The sequence below is a fragment of the Oncorhynchus mykiss genome, chromosome 6 (assembly GCF_013265735.2).
Source record: "Oncorhynchus mykiss isolate Arlee chromosome 6, USDA_OmykA_1.1, whole genome shotgun sequence".
NCBI lineage: Eukaryota > Metazoa > Chordata > Actinopteri > Salmoniformes > Salmonidae > Oncorhynchus > Oncorhynchus mykiss.
Window position 1 is genome coordinate 67,884,875 of NC_048570.1, and position 22,611 is coordinate 67,907,485.

At 42.4% G+C, this 22,611-nt stretch overlaps 3 protein-coding genes across 10 annotated transcripts in view; 1 reads left to right on the forward strand and 2 right to left on the reverse strand.

Annotated features, from left to right (window-relative positions):
- LOC110526410 (unconventional myosin-Ie) overlaps nucleotides 1-12,905 on the forward strand; it is a 48,506-nt gene extending 35,601 nt beyond the window's left edge. The window contains exons 15-29 of one of the 2 annotated variants that reach the window (XM_036980794.1): nucleotides 187-272; nucleotides 1,748-1,829; nucleotides 2,238-2,344; nucleotides 3,082-3,180; nucleotides 4,052-4,196; nucleotides 6,194-6,308; nucleotides 6,483-6,652; nucleotides 6,749-6,894; nucleotides 8,403-8,549; nucleotides 8,775-8,932; nucleotides 9,048-9,137; nucleotides 9,232-9,445; nucleotides 9,693-9,728; nucleotides 11,066-11,235; nucleotides 11,394-12,905. In XM_036980794.1, the coding sequence (XP_036836689.1) occupies nucleotides 187-272; nucleotides 1,748-1,829; nucleotides 2,238-2,344; nucleotides 3,082-3,180; nucleotides 4,052-4,196; nucleotides 6,194-6,308; nucleotides 6,483-6,652; nucleotides 6,749-6,894; nucleotides 8,403-8,549; nucleotides 8,775-8,932; nucleotides 9,048-9,137; nucleotides 9,232-9,445; nucleotides 9,693-9,728; nucleotides 11,066-11,235; nucleotides 11,394-11,470 (1,842 nt within the window). In that variant the 3' untranslated portion in view covers nucleotides 11,471-12,905. The remainder of the gene's footprint in view (nucleotides 1-186; nucleotides 273-1,747; nucleotides 1,830-2,237; nucleotides 2,345-3,081; nucleotides 3,181-4,051; nucleotides 4,197-6,193; nucleotides 6,309-6,482; nucleotides 6,653-6,748; nucleotides 6,895-8,402; nucleotides 8,550-8,774; nucleotides 8,933-9,047; nucleotides 9,138-9,231; nucleotides 9,446-9,692; nucleotides 9,729-11,065; nucleotides 11,236-11,393) is intronic. The other variant, XM_036980795.1, reaches the window with a different exon arrangement.
- A 486-nt stretch (nucleotides 12,906-13,391) lies between these two features.
- LOC100136691 (cyclin B2) lies at nucleotides 13,392-15,935 on the reverse strand. Of its 2 annotated transcripts, none has more exons than XM_021604937.2 (8): nucleotides 15,770-15,935; nucleotides 15,282-15,398; nucleotides 14,926-15,177; nucleotides 14,678-14,836; nucleotides 14,371-14,607; nucleotides 14,047-14,187; nucleotides 13,800-13,910; nucleotides 13,392-13,677 (listed from the first exon to the last, which is right to left on the reverse strand). In XM_021604937.2, exons 1-8 carry the CDS (start codon nucleotides 15,794-15,796, stop codon nucleotides 13,561-13,563), a joined length of 1,161 nt encoding a protein of 386 aa, XP_021460612.1. In that variant the 5' UTR covers nucleotides 15,797-15,935; the 3' UTR covers nucleotides 13,392-13,560.
- A 2,337-nt stretch (nucleotides 15,936-18,272) lies between these two features.
- LOC110526411 (E3 ubiquitin-protein ligase Arkadia) overlaps nucleotides 18,273-22,611 on the reverse strand; it is a 50,490-nt gene continuing 46,151 nt past the window's right edge. For 4 of the 6 annotated variants that reach the window (XM_036980797.1, XM_036980796.1, XM_036980799.1 and 1 more), the window contains exons 9-15: nucleotides 22,362-22,487; nucleotides 22,051-22,168; nucleotides 21,509-21,589; nucleotides 21,216-21,311; nucleotides 20,817-20,909; nucleotides 20,225-20,328; nucleotides 18,273-19,814 (exon numbers count right to left, since the gene is read on the reverse strand). In XM_036980797.1, the coding sequence (XP_036836692.1) occupies nucleotides 19,694-19,814; nucleotides 20,225-20,328; nucleotides 20,817-20,909; nucleotides 21,216-21,311; nucleotides 21,509-21,589; nucleotides 22,051-22,168; nucleotides 22,362-22,487 (739 nt within the window). In that variant the 3' untranslated portion in view covers nucleotides 18,273-19,693. The remainder of the gene's footprint in view (nucleotides 19,815-20,224; nucleotides 20,329-20,816; nucleotides 20,910-21,215; nucleotides 21,312-21,508; nucleotides 21,590-22,050; nucleotides 22,169-22,361; nucleotides 22,488-22,611) is intronic. The other 2 variants (XM_036980800.1, XM_036980802.1) reach the window with 1 other exon arrangement.

Sequence of the window (22,611 nt, forward strand, 5' to 3'; positions counted from 1 at the left end):
GTGGTCTTGCAGAGAACCTGTCATCAATCGTTTCTCTTTTGTCAATGAATTCTTTGTTGTTGCTCTTAACATTCTCTCAGTTAATTTTGATAGGGCACCTGGACTGAGCAGAGGGTACTAACTGCTATCTGGATGGGTTAACTGTGTGCTGTGATCGTAACTAACCCTCTAACATCTCTCCTCCAGGTGTCCTACGACGCAGAGGGTTTCTGTGAGAGGAACCGTGACGTCCTCTTCAGTGACCTCATCGAGTTGATGCAAAGCAGCGAAATGTAAGTCACTCATCACTTATGCGAGCATTAGAGAGCATATGCAGCTAGCTGTTCTTTCTGAGACCGGGCCGAGCATTTGGTTTAGAGGTCCACAAAGAGACATCTTCTATTATGATCTATATGAATGGATGCATCTGAAGGAGACTTGCAGATGACTAGTGCAGCTGGAAAAGGCAGATCAATAGGCGTGTGCAGGGCTGGAGGTGCTCTCCCCTCTCTTGGGGGTTTGCTCAGGACTTCTAAGGTCTGGCGAGTGTCTCACTGTCTCCTTAGGGAGCCGCATTGAGGAGTAGACTCCCCTGCCCGTCTTGTGCGTTCCTGGGCCTCCTTTGTGCCGCCAGTGGCCATCTGTGCAAACAGCCTCCACAGACTCTCTTTAGAGCCCTTTTGTGTGTAGCCTGCAGGGGGGCCTGCACGGTGGGCCATGCCAAGACCCCCAAACCCCATTCAGACACGTGATCACACACACACACACACACACACACACACACACACACACACACACACACACACACACACACACACACACACACACACACACACACACACACACACACACACACACACACACACACACTTATAGACACACAGACACACACACACTTATAGACACACAGATACAAATGTGTGAGGGAAAGGAGCCTCATTCCTTAGCGCAGCAGGTCTGCTCAGAGAAGAAAGAAATTATCATTATAGTCAGCTGGACATTGTTAGCATGCTGCTGGTCCATCTGCACACACAAAGCCCACTGATCCTCCCTTATGTCCCCATGGCCTTGATTAAAAAGACCAGACAAATACTCCTGCAGGGAAAGATGGTAGCCCTCGTGTGAAACGTTTGCACATTCTGTGTCCTGACTGTCCCTGTATTTGTTTTTACTTGACTAGTATGTTTGTCAACATCAAATAAGTAATTCCTTAAGCAGTAGATTTCTTCAACTTGAACCCTGTTGTTATTTACAACAGGTTTATTTGAGGACTGCAAAATGAGCACTTTGAGCACTTCAAGTGATAAACAGAAAGGTTGAGATCAGAACTGTTCTTGAGGTTCTGGAATGCTGGCAACTATGTGCTACATTCTGACCAGCACACATCCATCATGGGTTTAGAGAGCATGTTGTGAGTGAGGACATTCTGACTGTAGCATGATTAAAAGGAATGAGTATAAAGAAAATACCATATTTGCTGGTATAACTTTCCAGTCACAGTGTAATAAAAATGCACATTGCTGAGGAAGTAAAAGTCACAGTTTGGCAGGAGAGCAGCTAAAAACCACAGTTATTCAAACTTCAGCTCAGTTCCCCGAAGCTAAACAACAATGTGAGCTGAGCCACTGGCAGCCAGCGCAGAGATTCCACAGACCTGAGTTTGCTGCTTCTAAGAAAACTAAAGTGGAGAACAGTCTTAGCCTGGTCTTCTATATACGTTGCCAATGTTGTCTATCAGTCCTTATTACACCCTGGTTCTCCTCTACAGAGCTTTCATCAGGGCCCTGTTTCCAGATAACCTCAACGCCGAAAAGAAAGGCCGGCCGACGACAGCGGGCAGTAAAATCAAGGTGTGTTGAGCAGCTGTGAGACGTGTGTTTGTACACCGTACATCAGTGACATGGGTGTATCTGTGGGCCATGCAGCTACCTGACCTTATCACTCTCTGTCAGGTGCAAATCCAGAGCCTGGGGATGAAAAGCTCATTCACTCCAGTGTTGTTTTAGTGTCGTCGCTGTGTTCTAGAGATGACAGTTTTAATCAGGGTTCAGGTTCTCTCTCTGACACGCATCAGTATCTTTCAAGCACAAAGATACCATCTTGTAATCAGTCGCGTCTGTGCTGTGTCCCTGAACACTACAGCTTGGAGTACAAACAGTGATTCATCAACAACATGTAGATACAGTTGATATATTTGAAACACAAACTATTCTTCATCCTCTCCCTCCTCCTCTTCTTCCTCCTCCTTCTCCGTTCAGAAACAAGCGAATGACCTGGTCCAGACGCTGATGAAGTGCACCCCTCACTACATCCGCTGCATCAAACCCAATGAGACCAAGAAGCCCAAGGACTGGGAGGAGAGCCGGTGAGTGTCTGAACACTGAAATGTCAGGGAACTGCAAAACACACAGTCTTTGAAATGTGTGTCAAACTAAAGCGTTTTTTATTACATCATTTACAGTTTGTTCTGGAGATTGTCAATTGATATTGAGCAGGATATCCCATTACTCAACTCAATGTTGTTAGGTCTGCTTGTTGAATCATACTGTATTTCCCTATTCTGGCCTTTTTAAGACTGGGTGATGGAGGAAGTCTCTGAGACACTCTTACTCTAACTCCCTCTGTTTTTCCTTCCCGCTCTTTCCTCCCTGGCTGGGTACGAGATTTACTGTTGCAGGGTGCTGTGTTTGGGCCTAATGGCCTTCCTGTTGTGAGCAGCAGTGAGCTGGTCTCAGGCTCAGGCTCAGGCTCAGGCTCAGGCTCAGGCTCAGGCTCAGGCTCAGGTCGGACTGCCTAATTAGCACCGGAACTGCTGTTTTCACAGGAAGCCTGGGTGCATAAAGAGATTATTTAGTACCTTACAGTATCCTTAGTGTTGGAAAATATTAATTATTTTATAGCCCCACCATAAGGTTCATTATAAAATACAATTGATCTATATAGATTTATCTTAGAAATGGAGGAAGGTAGATGCTGACAGATAAACGTCTTCACTGCTATATCTTTGTGGTGAAGGGTTGGTTGAGGCATCTGACCAACCTTCTTCATACATCCATTCATACATCAGACTGACCCTGTATTCCCCTCTCTCTTCTTCCTCAGGGTAAAGCACCAAGTGGAGTACCTGGGCCTGAAGGAGAACATCAGGGTGAGGCGTGCTGGCTATGCCTACCGCAGAGTCTTCAGGAAGTTCCTCAACAGGTAAGGCCCTTCCTTCTGGGGGAAGAGTGGCATAAAGGAATGAATGAATTCTACACTTTCAGTGAATATCAAATCAAATTGTATTGGTCACATACACGTGTTTAGCAGATGTTATTGCGAGTGTAGCGAAATGGTTGTGCTTCTAGTTCTGACAGTGCAGCAATATTGAACAAGTAATATCTAACAATGTCACAACATATAGCCAATACACACAAGTAAAGGAATGGAATTAAGAATATATATATGTATGAGTCACTTTCGTGTGACACAATCTGCCCTGCCCTTCCAGAATGACAGCGGTTGGTTTTGTATGCTCCTATCCCATTCGGCAGCATAGGGTAGGGCGGTCTCTCTCTCATCTCTCTCAGGAAAAGGACACAGGGTCGGCATTTGCAGGCAATCAGGAAGTGCTCACTTTGCTAATGTTCGTGTTGGCAAGCTCGAAGGAACAGGCTGTGTGCTGAGCCTCCTGATGAGAACCACTGCTATAGAACACAGGGAGAGCTCAGGGCTTCTGTTGTAGGCTTTACTGTATCATACACATACTGTATAAGAGTCATTGTGAAAAAGCACGGCTGAGTTTAGAGTTTGGTTATTGTATTGTTAGACTTGTGGTGAATGTATTTTTTAATGCGCCCCAGACCTCTTTCATCTCCATTGCATCATATAGGACAGAGATAGCAATAGTATACTGCTCCTGTACACCTGGCATAGGCCTTACATTGCTCATACGCTGAATCCCTCGCAAATGCTGCAATAACATGTCCAAAATTCAAAACAAGGGTTTGGTTGTGGATTTATCTATCAATCTCCCTCTCTCCTCTTTGTCTTCATCTAATTATCTCTCTCTCTCCCTCATTATGTTCCTCAGGTATGCCATCCTGACTAAGGAGTCGTGGCCTACATGGCGTGGAGATGAGAAGCAGGGTGTTCTTCATCTCCTACGTGCAGTCAACATGGACCAGGACCAGTTCCAGCTTGGACGCACAAAGGTCTTCATCAAAGCACCTGAGTCGGTAAGACCACCCCTCTCTGACCTGTCTACATACATTTAGACCACACCTCTCTGACCTATCTACATACATTTAGACCACCCCTCTCTGACCTGTCTACATACATTTAGACCACACCTCTCTGACCTGTCTACATACATTTAGACCACACCTCTCTGACCTGTCTACATACATTTAGACCACCCCTCTCTGACCTGTCTACATACATTTAGACCACACCTCTCTGACCGCCCCTGTACCACCAACCTGCCTTCGTCCAATGAAAATGCCACCTACCTAACGTTCTTCTAACAGGTTAGAACAGGCGTAGAATTAGATCTCTCATAGGCTACAGGCTGCCATGGTGTTGTTGACATGTGCGTTGGCATGCAATAATTCTGTTGTCAGGGAGAGAAATCCAAGACTAAAGAGTTTTTAGACTGAACACCATAAAAGGCTTTAGTATTCAGGAACATGTCAGTATATCTGTGATTGGGGAGCAGGAAGGGGGGGGTTAGATCCAGCTCTGGTGCCCATGTCAGAGCTGTTGAGTCAACACTACACTGGAACTCATACTCCAGTGCGAGGCTGTGGTCAAGGAGGTGGTGGGACATTGGAGGGTGTTTTTTCCAATGTAACAGCATTTTTTCCCACTGCTCCAATGAAAGCAGTACTTGTGGCTAGCCCGTGAGATCACTTATTGACATCTGTACACACATACATGAAGATACATTACATAGTCCTGAATCAGGCCTTGTGTGATTCCAGCAGCAGACTGCCAAGTTCCCATCCCCCCTTCTCCCACATTGCCCTCCTGAGTCCATGCGACTGAGGTGTGCTTATGAAACACAAATATCACACAGGGCGGACTCTGCGATTACCCAGCTGCCAGGCTTCTCAAAACAAACCTCCCTCTGATAAGACGCTGACACAAAGTCATTAGTACATGGCTAAAGCATTTTTTTCTCTTCATGCTATTAGATGACATAGTTTGAGTCCAGGCCAAGAGTAGAATCACTCTCTCTTCAGAGTAGACTGTCTCACAAGGTGCTAATGGTTAGCCCTGTGAGACACTGTCTGCCAGAGGTGTGACACTGTCAGATGCTGCTCAGAGTTAAAGGTCTGGGTGACTTAAACACACTCCCAGCCCAGATTAAACACTGGCTCCACAGTCTCTTTAACAGTCATCTCCTTCCTTTCATAGTCATTCTTATCCTCACTATTGTTTTTTTCCCTATTTTATTTTAACATGTATAAACATTAATTTCGTTAAATCAATCATACTTTTTGTTCTATTGTGAACTTACTACTCATACTTGTTTTTATTTATTTTTTAAATCTTAAACTTAACATTTTGATCGTTATTGTTATTTACCAAATTGTTGATGAGCGTTGAGGAGCGTGTGCATGTGACCAATAAACTTGGATTTGATTTGACATTCAGATCTAGTTTGAATGTGTTTAGTAACTAAAGGGTCATTTGATGTAAAGTGATAGGGCATGACCGAGCCTGTGTGGCCTGTGGCAGGGGTGTGGCAGTGCCAGGGCTGCATTGGGCATGTGTGAGTGGGCATGATATTTAGTCTGGGACAGGGGTGGGGAGATTTGATGCTGGGTGTCTGGGGGGCCATCAGGAAATGAGAGGGAGGTAGCTGAGCCAGGGTGGGCTTAGGACTTGATGGCCCACCCACCCATAGTACTGTTACTATCTGTACGCATGAGCCTGGACATTGGAGAAAATAGCATATTAGGCATGGCTCCTTTCAGGCTCCAAACAGTCCACCTTTCGCTTTGGAGAACATTATAGTGTTATGTTATTATATACTCATTGGAATCTGAAAAAACCTGACAACTTGGAATTGTGTTTGTATATTCAGATTTCTTCAGGCATTAACAGTATGTCTGTACAGTCATCCCTGTCATTGCATTTGGGTGTGTCTACACTGAGGTATGCCCAGTATGTTTTGCTGTCACAGGTTGTTCAGGTTTAAATGTTTTCATATCTGTGCCTCTCTCTACAGCTCTTCCTGTTGGAGGAGACAAGGGAACGTAAGTTTGACAGCCATGCCAGGGCCATCCAGAAAGCCTGGCGCAAGTATGTGGCCCGCAAGAAGTACGTTCAGATGAGAGAGGAAGGTGAGTGACAATCATGTTTTGAAAAAAACTAAATAGCCTAATCGTCATGACTAATATTCAAACTTAGATGTCAAATAGTATCAAGGTTCTGGTCTAATGCTTCTGAAAATGAACTGAATTGAAACTGTATGTATGCATCCTTGTCTGACTGCCTGTCCCTGTGTCCATCCCCAGCCTCTGACCTGCTGGTGAACAGGAAGGATCGGAGGAGACACAGCCTCAACAGGAACTTTGTAGGGGACTACCTGGGTATGGACGACAGGCCTGAGCTACGACAGTTCCTGGCCAAGAGGGAAAAGATTGACTTCGCTGACAAAGTCACAAAATACGACCGTCGCTTCAAAGTGGGTGTCTTGAGCAGCAGAATTCTCTGTTTGTTTGTTTCTGATATTGTTAGTCCAATGACCATTTGTCTCCTCTCTGTCCAAATGTGTTTCCAGGGCATTAAGAGAGACTTGATCCTGACCCCGAAGTGTATGTACCTGATTGGGAGAGAAAAGGTGAAGCAGGGCCCTGAGAAAGGTCAGGTGACCGAGGTACTGAAGAGGCGGATTGATGTGGAGAAGATTCTGGCTGTGTCTCTCAGGTATTATGACCCAGGTCCTAGGCGCCAGGAGATGCTGGCAGGGTCTGCCTAGCCCCATACTGACTGTTTAGTGTTTATTCCCCTTAGGCAGTAAGAACACACAGGACCAGCAGACTCAAGGCCTCGCAAAGCCAGCTAGTTAAAGTGCAACACTTTTCACCAGCGGTCACAAATAGATGCACAATGTACTGTACATAGAGACTATTGTTCTTGTCAGTGATTTCATTCAAACGGTTGTAGACCGAAAAGATACTACTCACTGGGTCTCAATAAGAAACTTGATAAACAGCTCAGGAATCAGCCCCCCATTACACATGAGATTGTTCTGTCAGCTCACAGAAACCCACCATGTTAAGCTACAGCTATCTGCAGAAATGTAAAAGCTACGAAGTCTGGATGTACGATCACTCAAGTCCCCATGTTCCTTAAAATGTCACACATGGGGTATTACAAACATGGAAGAGATTCAAACCTCTTGTATATGTCTGCTCCTGTGTGTGTGGGTGTGTAAAGGCTATTTGAATACACATTCTCAACACAACTACATAGTACGCTTCAGAGTAATTATTTTATTCTGCCTTTATTTTACCAGGCAGGTCAATTAAGAAGAAATTCCTATTTACAATGACGGCCATTTTGTTTTGTTGAAGTCACCAGTAAAGACAAATAATACCGACAGCATCAGCCCAGAGGTCAGGTCAATTATTACGACCCACATTACTCTGTGACCCACTAAGCTTTACATTTGCATGTAACCAGTGAGGAAAAAAGAAAGAGAAAAAACTTGACTGGTCAAAGCCGTGTTTTAACACTCAACTGGATTATGAGTGTAACTGTAGGACTTGTATTATCATATAGCTTGTTGTTCAGTACTTATCTGTTTGAATGTTGCACATGACATTGTAGAAGACTTTGTAGAGGCACAGACGTGGCTTTTGAGTCTGTGTGATTGAGTGGGGGGTTGTGGGTAATATGAACCAGGTGGTGCTGGGAGGGAAAGCAGGCATTGTAAAAAGCTCATTGGAGAAGACTTTAGTTCATTGGGGGAAACAGTGCATCAGCTGTGTGAGTTGCAGGAACAGGTTTCCCTTTCTCCTTATTTACCTGCTGCGTTGCCTCTCGCTGGTTATATGCAAATATCAAGCTTAGTGGGTCATGAAGTAATGTGGGTCGTAATAATTGACCTGACCTGACCTCTGGGCTGATGCTGTCAGTATTATTTGTCTTTACTGGTGACTTCAACAAAACAAATGGCCGTCATTCAGGAGGGAATTTGTTCTTAATTGACCTGCCTGGTAAAATAAAATAATTCATCTGGAGCATTTGGCGTTTACATGCAGATGTACTATGTTTTGTGACAATAGAATCGAATGTCGAATTCACAATCACTCTCCTCCAACATATCAGTTCAAACTTCAAATCAAACTTTATTAATATCTGTCACATTACAGTGCATGTCACAAAGTTGCTTCCCAGTCCCAACTGATTGGTCTGTCCCTGTTCCTCAGCACAATGCAGGATGACCTGCTGATCCTGCATGAGCAGGAGTATGACAGCCTGCTGGAGTGCACCTTTAAGACCGAGTTCATCAGCCTGCTGGCCCGCAGGTTCGAGGAGAGGACCCAGAGAAAGCTGCCGCTCAAGTTTGGCACCACGTACGTGCTGTAAACACAAACATGCCTTTAAACAGACAGTGTGATATATGGGTGGAGTGGAAGTAGACAAAGCTTTGGTCAACATTATTTACAATACTCTGGGGTTGTTCTGGAAATACTGCTTTTGATTTGGTACTGAGATAACGGATGACATTTCTCTGGCAGTTTCCAGTGGATGGTTTGAGTCAGTGGTTGTAAGGGAGATCTCTCTGCTCTGTCTCTCAGACTGGAGCTGAAGCTGAAGAAGGAGAACTGGGGTTTCCTGAGTGGAGGCGGCTCCAGACAGGTGATGTTTGTCCAGGGCCAGGGGGACGTGGCTGTCACAAAGCCCTCCAGTAAGACGCTGCAGGTCAGCATTGGAGCCGGTCTGCCCAAGAACACACGTGAGTATTACAGGAGTAGTGTGTACCATCCCTCCATATCAGGATTCAATCGACATGGTGTTTTCTTAGTGTTGTCTGAAACATGCTGTTTACTGACTTAGAGTCCCCTTTGTAGGTCCCACCAAGAAGAGCTTCACTCAGAGTCGCTCCAGCGTGTCCAGAACCCATCTGAACACTCCCACACGGGCTCCCCCTGGGCCTCCAGGTAGAATAATCATTAGCTGATGTAGGCCCTCACCCCTGTACATAATAAAGCAGTTAGCTACACTTGATGACAACCATCTTCCTCTTTGTCACAGTTTCCCATCAGAATGGTGGTCCGAAAAACACCAACCAAATAGCCAATCAGAGGAACGCCTCACAGCATTCCAATCAGAGGCCTCCTTCAACAGGCAATGGGTCCCGCCCCTTCCTGCCTAACAACGTCATTATGAAGGAGAGAGGCAGCAACCATCCTAAGCCCAACCAGCCAAACCTGGACTGTCTGAAGGTCCCTGACCAGGGGGCGGCAGGGTGAGTACTGGCACCAACAGCCCTGATTACCTCCCAATACACAGCCCTAAGGACTGATAACTATAATGACTTACTATACAGATATGTTTGCTCTTACATAAACATGTAAATACTGAGGATGAGTATGGTGTGTAACATGGTGTGTGTTTGTGTCAGTATGGTGCAGTGTTGTTTCAGTGTGTGAAAACACACACACACACACACACACTCTGTCCTGCTGTAACTTGGTTGATGTATTCCTTTATAGTAATGGAGGCGCCCGGACAGCTTCGATTGGAGGAATGTGAGTCAGTGTTTGCGGTGTGTTGGGTGATGGTTCAGGCCTTAGCCAAGCCAGGCGCAGCTCACTGGCATGATGTGTATATCTCTCCCTGGCTCTCCTGTAGCTAGATGCTCACCTTCTTGCTTGTAGACATCTCTCTAACAGCTGATGTTGAATCAGAAGAAGGAAAACCCCATCATCTGATTGGATGAAACTACTAGAAAAAGTCTGAGCCCAGTAACATGCTGTCAATCATTCTGTTGTTGAAGAGTGATTTTGCTCCAGAATTATACCTTCAAAGGCATGATATGGATTCCTGATATGGAATCTACTGTCATATTATATCGCTAAATCCCACTGCTTGCAAATTACTGGGCTTACTTTTTTCTCCCCAAATTGGGTTTGGTGTCAGTTAACATGGAAAACCTCCATTGGGTACGTCTCAATGGTTGAGATATCCTGGATACATATCTTGGGGAAGCAAGATATTATTTTTTTATTGGTGATTCCTTTGGTGTGATAGTTTGCTTATTGGTTGACTTCATGAAGGGGTTGTGTGTTTTTTCATCTCTAGCCTTCTTAAGTTAATTCACTGTATTTACAAACAACTTTCCACTCCATAATACCATGTGGTGATTTCCAATGAGACTTACCCCCACACCATGGGGGTTACCAGTGTTTTATGCTAACGTGAGCTCTAGTGTTATTGTGTTTCCACAATGACTAGTCTTTAGTATGACTCTAAAGACTTGTGGTGCGCATAATCAACCATCTCTGCATCTTTCAAAACTGTTGCTTTACGAGAAGGTGTTAAAGTTCACTGTTAGCCATTGTTATGTACTGTAGGTACCAGCTGAAAAGTACCCAGGGCCTTGCCTTGGCTCCCATGCAGAGCAGGTCTGCCGGAGTCATGGCCCAGTGAGACACAGGTGCCAGCCCACGTAAATGGAAACAGAAAAGTCTGAGCCTTCTGGGTAAAACACTGGGGTAAATCCTAAACGGAAAGGCACCAATAGTGTTGTACATAGTTGTACCGAGACAAATCTATGGAATGGCTCGCCATCTTGTGGTGGAACTGTGCATATCAAATTCTATTTAGTCAGGTGTCTTTGAAAGAAACAATGGAGTAAGCAAAAACCAATCCAATAATAACTACCACACAAACTCACATGGTATGTCCTTTCATTCCAATATCGATAACTTCACATCCTTTGCCAAAGCCACACAATCACCAGCTTTCCTAATGACTGACTGTAGTGTTCTAGTCAGCCAGTAGAATAGTGTCACACTAATGAAGGATAGGAGACTTTCTTTGATAACTAAGGCTCGCTCCTGTTGTCTTTCTCTTTATTCCTCAGTGTCCAAAGACAGTCGGTCAGTAGACCACCCCCAGGGGGGGGGCGACCCAAACCTGCCCCCAAACCCAAGCCCCAGGTGCCCCAGTGCAAAGCCCTTTATGCCTATGATGCTCAGGACACAGATGAGCTCAGCTTCAATGCAGACGACGTCATCGACATCCTCAAGGAAGGTAATACACAGGAGGCAGAAATCACATTATCGCACAAAGAGAAAATGATTGAATTTTGGTTGGTGCGGGGTGCATAAAACATTTGCACTTTAACTCTTTCACACTTAAAAATGTAACACTTTGGTCCCATTGTAAGCTAAGTCTTCCTTCTTGATCAGATGCTTCTGGCTGGTGGACGGGGAGGCTACGGGCAAAGCAAGGCCTGTTCCCCAACAACTACGTCAGCAAGATCTAGGAGCTGCATGAATAACAGCTGACTGTCAATCACCAGAAGAGAAGTACACACCTCTACTGACTGGAGTAGATAGAGCTACAAAACAGAGATTTTGTGAGAGGAGAGAAACTGACTTTTTTCACCACTCCTGCATTGTAGCCTTCTTCTGGATGTAACTTCCTGTTGTTCTGGACAGACGAGAGTCAGGCTTGCAATGAAGTTCTATTTTTATGAGAATCGGAGGGCAAATCGCTACACAATCCCTGTGAGCACTGAACAAATATTTATTGTATTTATATAGCTTTCTACATTCTCCCTCCCTTTTTCACTTTGCTATGGTTATGTGATATTTTGGATGCATGATATGTGGAAGCAGGTTGTAACTAAATTTCTTATTTCTCATTTTGGAAATGAAAGGGTTTTAACATGAATTCTGGGTTGTTTCCAAGAAGCCACTGTCTGTTTCAGATAATTGTTAAGGGGATTTGTGCTGCTAAGCTGAATTTAGATGTATTGGCTATAAAAAAATGTTGACAAGACATTTACATCAAATGGACATTAATAGTTCATTGCACTGTGATTTTATAAACTTCGGCAATGCATTTCACCATAAAAACAATGATCAAATGGGTTTGATAACCAAGTGCTCAAAACAATGCCAATTGTTAATGGTCAGCTAAACAGATGCAATCACTTGTGGGAAAAGGAAATGCAGTGTAACCTTCAATAGGTAAGTCTTCAGGAATCCCCTGCTCTTATTTCCAAAATGCAAGTGATATCCCTAGAACTCTTGGGCCACACAGTACTGAGTGTATTGTCTGGTTTATAAGCACTTTATCAGTAGCTACAGGTATTAACTTGGACAGACTGGTCACTCCTGCCACAGCTAATAATTGGATATTTTGAAAGGCTGCCAAACTAGAGATGGGCCTAGTTACTGGAGGATAATTTGTTTACATGGATCTAAAATGCCTGTTATAAAATTGTAGGTATACTGTATGTATATCTTCACATTTAGGAATTAAGTCAACTGTTAAATTGTGCTTTTTATGTAGATTTTAGTGCACAGTATGGGTCAGACTATGGAGTTTGTTCTTTCAGGTGAAAGTGAAGGATGAATTCCATTGCTCATGTTTTCCACAGCTTTCGCGTTCTCCATTTATGAAATCACTCAAGGGCTGGATTCAAGCCATATCACCGAAGTAGCGTGGAAGAGCTGTGTTAGTTTCCAATTGAGCCGTCATGAAGCGTTGACCGTGAATGTCGTCTAAGAGCTGCAGCAGATCTTCAGCACTATGGATTGAATAGAGCCCTAAAACAGGCATAGGTGATTGGCGTCCTGTATGGTGGAAAATACATTTGTGCATTATGGCAAATTACTTAAAGCATGTACTAATGTAGTTACTCTGCATTTCATGTAATTAAAGACATTAGTGATTTTTGCATACACACTCAACCCGGCCTCTTTCCCATCCTGCCCTAGCTGGACAGGAAATACTACTTTCCTTACTAATTACCCATAGCTTGGGCCTAGGTGTTTGTAGCTTTGCCAACTTAACCAGTTGGTCAATAAGCACTGGCGAGACTACATGCCGTTTGTTCAGGAACACAGGGCTGTAAAACCCTACAGAAAAGTCAACACGCAGTACATGCCAATAAACTTGACCATTATTATACTGTACTTCATTTCGAGGTAAAGTTACATGTCTTAATGAAATGGCTGGCCCATAATGTTACTGTAGCACAACTATTAGTTGTGTATAAAATGCATTATACTCCTGTTCACATTTGGAGTGTTAGTACTTTGACTACAGGTGATGTTCCACTCTTCGATACTCCATTAAGCATAAAATTTTAAACTAGGCCGTGGCTTTTGACTTTACCATCGACTAAAACTTAACAAATAATTAATACAGCTGTGTTTCAAAGCATACACCCAAAATACATCTAGACCATATTTAAGATGGTTCAAAACGTTTATTTGTACAAATTTAAATATTTACATGTACTTAAAAGCAGCAGTCTAAAAAGGCCATCTCACGATAGATTCTTAAAGACAAAAAACAAGTTAAAAAATAAAGTGCAGCAGATTAAGAATCAGTCTAATCACATCAGGGTTTATGTTCTGGGAGCAGAGCAGCAGCCATGTCATTTACAACAGCAGACTTCAGCTGAGGGATGAGGCTGATCCTCATTAGCCTGCTGCTTGCATACTTGTTCTTGACAGCCTGGAACACAAGTTAATCAATGGTTCAGGTTCTTTCCAAGATCTGGCATGTATCATATTACCCATATCTAATGGTGTAAGATTAAAATCACTAGAGCAAAGTCAAGCTATCAGACAACTTACCTGAAGCTTTGTTCGCCCTTCATTGACAGAGACAACATTTTTGGCAATGTGCTGCATGATTGGCTTGAGGTGGTTCTCATTATAGGTAGAGTAATGCTCCTGCGTTGGAGTCTGCACAAGAAGCATAACCAATAGTAAATTGACCATACCTGTTGCTAGCACCAAATCTGTTTGAATGTAACCTATGATAATTTGAGTGGACACATTCCATATACATCCCAGTAATTTCCAGGAGACAGCAGCTTACCCAGTTGAGCTCATCAAGCAGCAGCTGGGAGAGGCACAAGGCTGCAGCAGCAATCTCAGAAGGATGGTAGTGCACCATGTCATAGTCAAGGAGGGTCAGTTCCATGAGGTATTTGGCTAGTGTGTGCTTCTCAACATCAGCCTGAAAAGACAACCACTGGTTAAGCCACTGCATGCAAGTAATACTGTAACCTTCTGGTAACCCGTCAGTTGTTGATTGCTTTTCCACCTCTAACAATTAATTGCAGTTCATGTCAATAGGAAATTTTAATAACTACACCAGTAATGAAAACTATGAAAACATGCATGTCATTGAACAACCTACATTGCCAGCCTTGGAGGCTCTCCTGAGGAAGTGTAGGGGTAGAGGCCGTCCAAGCTCGAAGTTCAGACTCTGCAGAATCAGCTGTTCCATCTCCCGAATATGGGCCTTGGTGAACGCATTGTCTGTGATGTAAACGAAATCGCCAATCTCCGGGGAATACATCTCTTCATACTTGGATGCCAACAACATGGCAGTCACGCCAACCAGCTGGAGATTCTTGCGGCCGATAGTTTGCACCTTGATAAGAGGGGGTTATAAAAAGTAAACAGGGATATACCATTTATGTATTTTTATAAATGAGGCTTACCTGAAGAAAGCGATCCAGGATGGCCACAGTCAAATACAGAGTCTCCTGCAGTAGCTGGAACCTGGAATGCACCTGAATCAGCCAGTCAATCAGGAGAGCGCGCATTCGTCCATTGATCTCATAGCCATTCATGTACTTGGGCCGGACAGACTGCTGGGTCTGTTGAGAAAGGAAGACATCAAGATAAACCAGTACAAAATATTTAACGAGTCAGCACCATGTTATCCTAGAGAGAAAGCACAAGTTACCTCAAGGCACTGCAAATATCCATAGATATCCTTTATATATTCAGAGCACAGTTGTGGCATGTCTGAATCCCCTTCATCAATGTCTTCTACAGCAAGTAGAGCTACTGAGAACGCCTGACACAATTCCTCTTCTTTCATGGACACGTTAGCAGACTCTTCAGGCTGAGGAACTGGGGAACGTTTAGTCCGAACAGCTGCTGGCTGGTCTTTTTGGTTCATAGATTGTTTGGTTGAAGCCTTAGCAGCAACAGTCTTCTGTAGAGAGTTTAGAGAGGCATATTTGAGAACGATCTGGGCGAGTAGCAAGTGAAATCAGACAGACAATGGACCAAATAATGCCGTGCAAGACAACATACCTTGGACGGCACCGCTTTGCTGGCATTGGGAAAGTTGGACAGCTCTCCAAGCACAGCCCTTCTTGCTCCAGCTACGTTTGCTTTTCCCATTAGTGCTGGGTTGTCTGCGTTCCTTAACTGTTTAAGACAAAATTACCCGTCAAACCAACCATATGAACACAAAATATAACTAATAAAAGTTATGCATCGCTTGCTAGCTAACAAAGAAACTGCCGACTAATTTCGTCAGTTATTGACAAAAACGTTCAATTTAACCATGCCACATTACACTAGGTAACTTACCTAGCTAGATGTTCAGGCAGGTTAAATAACTACATTTTGGCATTTTAGTTGCTTACCTACTAGATAAATTGGCTAGCTAAAGTAAAAATAGCAAGCTGAAAGCAGACAACTACGAAGCCGTATTACTTTAACAAGCGCAAGTAACGTTAGCTGTAAGTAACATGCACACAAAAACACATTAGCTAGTCCATATTGTAAAAACTCACCGCAGCACGAACTTCCAATGACGACATCTTTACGCTTTGTTAAAAACAAGGCAGTTAGATAGCCAGCTATAATGGGCAAAACTCCGCTTTTAGTTCTGTTGTTTGCTCGCTATCTCCACTGACACAAGGCCCAAGTAAACAAGTCTCAACGAACAATTCCACAGTCATTCAAATACCACTCTGTTGATTCTAATTGGATACCGCTTCATAGAATGCACCTCTTTCATTGGTTGCCAAAGATGAATCACGAATGACGTCATACAATCAGAACGGATCTAATTTCTTTTCTTTTTTTTCAAAAACAAATCAATACAGAAAGTACATGGGGGAACACAAGTATACATAAATAAGATACAAAGGACAATTGGGCTAGGGGGTACAATATCACATTACACAAGGACCTTAAGGGACATACATACACATAATTCTAACAGCTTTTTTGTTAGTAGAGTATTTAATTGTCTTAAAATATAGTACAATTACTTTTTGTAAGGTAAGAAAATGTGGTGTTTTGTTTGTAAATGAATATTTGTGAATATGACATTTGGCCAAAATAATAATTAAATGAATTACATAAAATTGTTTAAACTTATTTCTATCGTTGGTAAAGAATCCAAGCAGTACATCTCTCCACAATAGTGTAAAATCTTCATACATTTATATATTGCTGATATATCCACTTGGCCAAAATAACATATATTTTATGAATTGACCAAAATGCTAATATTGGCTACTCTTGGCTAAACACTACACTTGGTCTTCACTGATTGATGAGTAGTAATAAGTAAGGGGAATATTCATAAAATCTACATAGAATGCATAAAAGTTTTTTTTATACTTGCTGCAGGCTTATTGGTTACATGGATGGATACGTCAGTTAATCTTTACTTGATGATTCACCATAAGGACTACAGATTATAAACAGTTTATACGCAGGAGCTGAATAGGCATTTTTAGTACTGCTATATCACATCTACAGTGCCTTCAAAAAGCATTCATACCCCTTGACTTACTCCACATTTTGTTGTGTTACAGCCTGAATTCCAAATGGATTAAATAGATAATTTTTTTCTCACCCTATCATCTAGAGAAAACATGTTTTTATATATTTTTTGCTCGTTTTTTGTAAATTAAATACATAAACATCTAATTTACATTAGTATTCACACCCTGTCAATACATGTTACAATCACCTTTGGCAGCCTTTAAGGCAGCAATTACGGAGTCCTTCTAGGTACGTATCTAAGAGCTTTGCACAACTGGATTGTACAATATTTGCCCATATTTTTTAAATAAATTCTTCAAGCTTTGTCAAATTGATTGTTGATCAATGATAGAAAACCATTTTCAAATCTTGCCATAGATTTTCAAGCAGAATTAAGTCAAATCTGTGACTTGGTCAATCAGGAACATGTACCGTCTTCTTTGTAAGCAACTGTGTTTAAGGTTATTGTCCTGCTGAAAGGTGAATTAATCTCCCAGTGTCTGGTGGAAAGCAGACTGAACGAGGCTTTCCTGTAGGATATTGCCCGTGCTTAGCTTCATTCCAATTATTTTTTTATCCTGAAAATCTACCCATTCCTTAACGATTACAAGCATACCCATAACATAACTCAGCCACCACTATGCTTGAAAATGTGGAGTGGTACTCAGTAATGTGTTGTATTGGAATATTTTTTATTCTGTACAGTCTTCCTTTTCACTCGGTCAATTAGGTTAGTATTGTGGAGTAACTACATTCTTGATCCATCCTCAGTTTTCTCCTATCACAGCCATTAAACCCTGTAACTTTTTTAGTCACCATAGGTCTCATGGTGAAATCCATGAGCGGTTTCCTTACTCTCCTGGAACTAAGTTAGGTAGGACGCCTGTATCTCTGTAGTGACTAGGTGTATTGATACACCATCCAAAGTGGAATTAATATCTTCACCATGCTCAATGTGATATTCAATGTCTGGTCTTTCTTATTTTTTTAATCTACCAATAGGTGCCCTTCTTAGCGAGGCATTGGAAAACCTCCCTGCTTTTTGTGGTTGAATTTGTGTTTGAAATTCACTGCTCGACTGAGGGTCCTTACAGATAATTGTATGTGTGGGGTACAGAGATGAGGTAGTCATTCAAAAATCACATTAAACCCTATTATTGCACACGGAGTCCATGCAATTTGTGACTTAAGTTCAGGAGTGAAAGTGTGCTTGAGGCTTGTCATAACAAAAAAGGTTGAATACTTATTGACTCATGACATTTCAGCTTTTCATTTTTAATTAGTAAAAATTAAAAATGAATTCCACTTTATTAACATTATGGGGCATTGAGTATAGGCCACTGACAAAAAAATCAAAATGTAATCAAGCTGGAACACAACATTTGGAAAAAGTCAAGGGGTGTGAATACCAAATGTTACCAATATTTTTTGTTGATAGTAGATCCCTCAACGTGCAGTTGTGAAATATGGACCAACATGCATAGGTGAATGGTAAGACACAAATAAACAGACACAGGAAAGAGTTCTAACTTTATTAATATTATTTTAAAACTAATATAAATCCCATGGAATATCATCCTGGTGCCATTAAGTCTATGAATGCATGGATACCTGCCATAAGTACTGCATTCCAACACTCCATTCAAAAGTATTATTTTTTCTCCAAAACTCAGCAATCAGAATGGAAATACATGGCCTCAGCGCACTCTCTTCACAACACTCCTGTCTGTTCTCTCTTGTGCAAGTATATGCAAGTTAGCAAGTCGAGAATAATATTAGTGTTATCTTTTCAATGGCAGCAAAGAGATTGCTGCTGCACAGCTACAGAGAGAGAGAGAGAGGGAGTGTGGGTAAGAACAATGATCTGGGTTGTAAGAATAATCAGCTACTTATTTATTATTCTGAGCTGAGCGCTGTGTATTTCCCTCTGAAAAAAGAAACGGGGATAAACAAAAAGCAAGGATAAACCAATGCCATTCCCAGTTCCAAACAACAGATATCCCCAGGTTGCAGGCTCATGTGAAACTGGTTGCATCTGTGGGCCTGAGATCCCCTTATAGAACCCAGTTTTCCATCTGGGGCCTGTCTGAGGGAGAAATCCAAACAGAACACAGAGACTGTATCCTCAGCAGACCTCAACAATCATTCCATTGAAAAAGAACAGTCAAGAACAGATGTGACATTCATTTTCTTTTTCTCTAAAATACATTAGATGACTTGTGAATGGTGTTAAGTCAAATCAAGGTGGTGCAGGGGAGGTGTAAGACACGCATGTGCATTTTCTGGGAGGTGAGGTGAAGTTTGAGTTTATTCCCACTCTAGAAATACTGGGTGAACACAAATACAGCAGCTGATCAGTTTAACATGATATTTTCCTAATTAAGGAATGTCTTGATTGACCTTCTTAGAAACGTCTTCCACTAGCAAACCACATTGTCTAAACATAAACTAATCAATACAATGATTGGTAAAATGAGTCCTGCAATGTTTTTAAATGGAGGTTGACATTCTACTCCAGTAAAGCAAGGCATTAGGTATATAGAAATGCTCCTTTACTAGAGCAGCTATCCTCACCTGCAAGTTGTTAGGCCGTGAGAAGCCCACAATATATGTGCAAAGAAATGCATTGCGAGGAGCCATGCAAAAAAAAAAAAAAAAATATGACACGAGGAAACAATCAAAAGCTACATAAAAGCTTTATAAATACAATAACATTTTAAATCCTTAATGGAGATGTCAATTCGAGCTGTATTGTACTGTGTGATAGATAGCTGGCACTCTAGGCTCAATGCTTCTTTAGCCTGATGTTTTTATTTTCTCATAGTGGATCTGCGCAGGTAATTCATGCCCTCTTTGGTTGACTGCAGTACTGAAGAAAAATTCAAACAATAAACAACAATAAAAGAAAATTCCAACAAAGAGTTGTTAGAAAAACAGCATCAACTCTCAACGGCAGACAACTGCGCCTCGATGTCCACTCTGCAGATGGGGCACTTCTTATTGGTGAGGAGCCATTGGTCCACACACAGTTGATGGAAGAGATGCATACAAGGTAGGCGTCTGTGGAAGAGAGAATATATTGTTAGACATAGACTTTGAATTTCATCTTCATAATGAATGAAATGACAATGGAATGAATAAGGAATTAAATGACAATGAACACAATTAGTTTAATTTGGTTTGTTGAAAGATAGAAACTTAACATTCACACATTACAGTTCTTACATTACACCAACAGAGGGCAGAAACTCACTTGATCACATGAGCACATACTGTATGTTGAGCTCCAGAAATGTCCTCTGAGACCAGTCATTTTCAGACACTCAAAGGATTGGCTTTTCTGCTGATTACTATATTTGGGTGTTGAGAAAATCTCCACGGCATATCAAGAGAAAATGTGGGAAAGGAGTGGTCGTTCTCACACAAAAACAGCCCCGCATTAAAACACACACGCTACAGTATAACTGTACCTGACGTCCTCCCCTTCCTCCAGTATTGACAGACAGATGGTGCATTTCTCCTCTGTGTCTTCGTCCGCCCCCTCATCTTCTTCTTGCTTACCATGCAGCTTTCTCTGTTAATGAAAACACCATTATAGATACACAGCAGCAAAAACAAAGTTCAAACAAAGACAACTCTTATTCACATTATAAAGACGTATTAAACAGGGAAGGCTGAGACCATTTTATGAGGGTTACCGTCAAACACGATAAATGTATTCAGGGTTCACAGGCTGTAAACATTACAGGTACAGACCCAACTTGCGAATAAACTATCCTTTATGACTGATAGAGGGCTTACTGTATACAGTACAAGCATTATGAGGGTGAACACATATCCCTATGAGGACAGAGAGAATGGTCATTTTGTCCTGGCTACAAAACATGTCATCCCTATGATCAAGGTAATATGGATTTAAAAAAATATATTTAAATAAATATTCCCCAAAATCTATAAAATGTTTCTACTGCCGAATCCCCTTGCCCCCAACACTACTACCATTAACAACTATAAATGAGCAGAGACATGTTTCCAAATTGAATTTGTTCATTTTTTTCTCACCGAGTCTGAGGTTGCGTGCATATTTTTCCCAATAGTTGCCCATGCTTCAGGGGTTAACTGTTCGTCAATGTCTCGCTCAGTCTCCAACACCTTCTGTATTGGGCAGCAGGTTATTAGGTTACTTATTTAAATACATTTGGAAAACTGGATGGAATCTTTCCCTACAATGTTTTCTAAGGCTGAAACATTGGCTGAAAGGGACACTTTCTAGTTTCTACAGCATCTGATTTAACGATAACAATACATTCATATTTTGAAAGGAGCACAAAATAACCACCGAGTGTGCACTCTGTCCCAGAATAAAATCTTGTGCAGACATGCACAAAATACATCACATCAAACTACATTACATAGGATATGTTCTGAAACACACACACACTTTTATAGGAGTGCTCTCACCTTTTTGTACTTGTGTGGGTAAGTGCACCTCTCTATGGTTCCCTGAGAGGCCCCTCGGTTCACAGTCCCCAATCTCTCCTCTAAATGCAGCAGATCCTGAGGAAAAGGGCAGGAAAACAACCCAACATGAGACTGTGCCAACTCAGTTCCACACAGCTCATTATCCACAGCCATAACACGCTCTTAGCTCCTTCATAACTAATTACCAGGGCCAGGAGTGTTTCCTCACCACCTGACCTGAGCAGGAAAAACTCCAGGCACTAGTTACTAGCTCTTTACTAATCAAGTGTCACCTCATAAGTTCGTCCAAATCCAGTCATTCTGGATGAGATGTAGCGAATGTGCGGGTAGGTTACTTCAGACATGCCAGTGTGCTGTGAGGGAGGCAAAACAATTCCATGGAAATATGTTCACTTCAGTGGAGTACAGTCATTTGTTTCTGTGGGCTACAGTTCATGAAGCACATATAGCGATATAGCATTATCAATTAAGTCTGCTGACACTGCTCGACATGGGTATAAATTCCAGCTAGCATTGCCAAAAATTGCATTTTTGATAACCGCAGAGGTCTCACAATTTCATATTTTCGGACATTGTGCATTAACTTTCAACATCTTTTCAAAGGGGCATCCATTGATTTCAGGCAACTGGTTATGTTGAATATGCATGAGAAATGCCATAATTGCCAACGCATTATTCATGTGGCCCAACAAACCATCCTTGAAATAACAGATGTTATAAAGAGAGGGCTAGCATCATTCATCTAAGCCATACTTCTCATGTATTCTAACGTAGGCACGTGTGCTTAGAGTGAGGGTGCCAGTCGTGCACTCACCATGAAGGGGATGGGGAAGTGGTGCAGTCTTGGGGGAGGGTGGTAGTGGGGCAGGTGAGGGTGCAGGTGTCCTGAAGGATATGGCGCCACGGTCACTCCAGCCTCGATACCCAGCTCCCTACAGAAGAGAACCAGACCAACAACAGTCATCACCAACTCAGGCATTGATGTCACAGGTGCCATTTCAACAGTGAAGATGAGTGACTGACTATATCCTTAGTGCACAGCAGGCCACATATACGTCGGTAAAAATAAAACTCTTGGCCCTACACGCAAGGCATTGGCCCTCAACTGCTCTAAATGGTACTGACCACGCAGTCCTCTGCTCAGGTTGGCGTGGGTGGGACGACATGGTCTGGGGCACGTGGATGTGGTGGCCATGGCCGTAGTTGGGGTGCATTCTGTGGGGGTGTGGAGGGGGGCGCTCATGTGCTCGTCTGGAGACAGAGAGAGAGGTTTATCAGAAACACAAGAGGGAAAATACCATAATATTGTCCCTGTAATCAGACAATTGGATGCTACTGTCTGTGCTTGCAGTTGTGTTGCTTCCATCAGACAGGT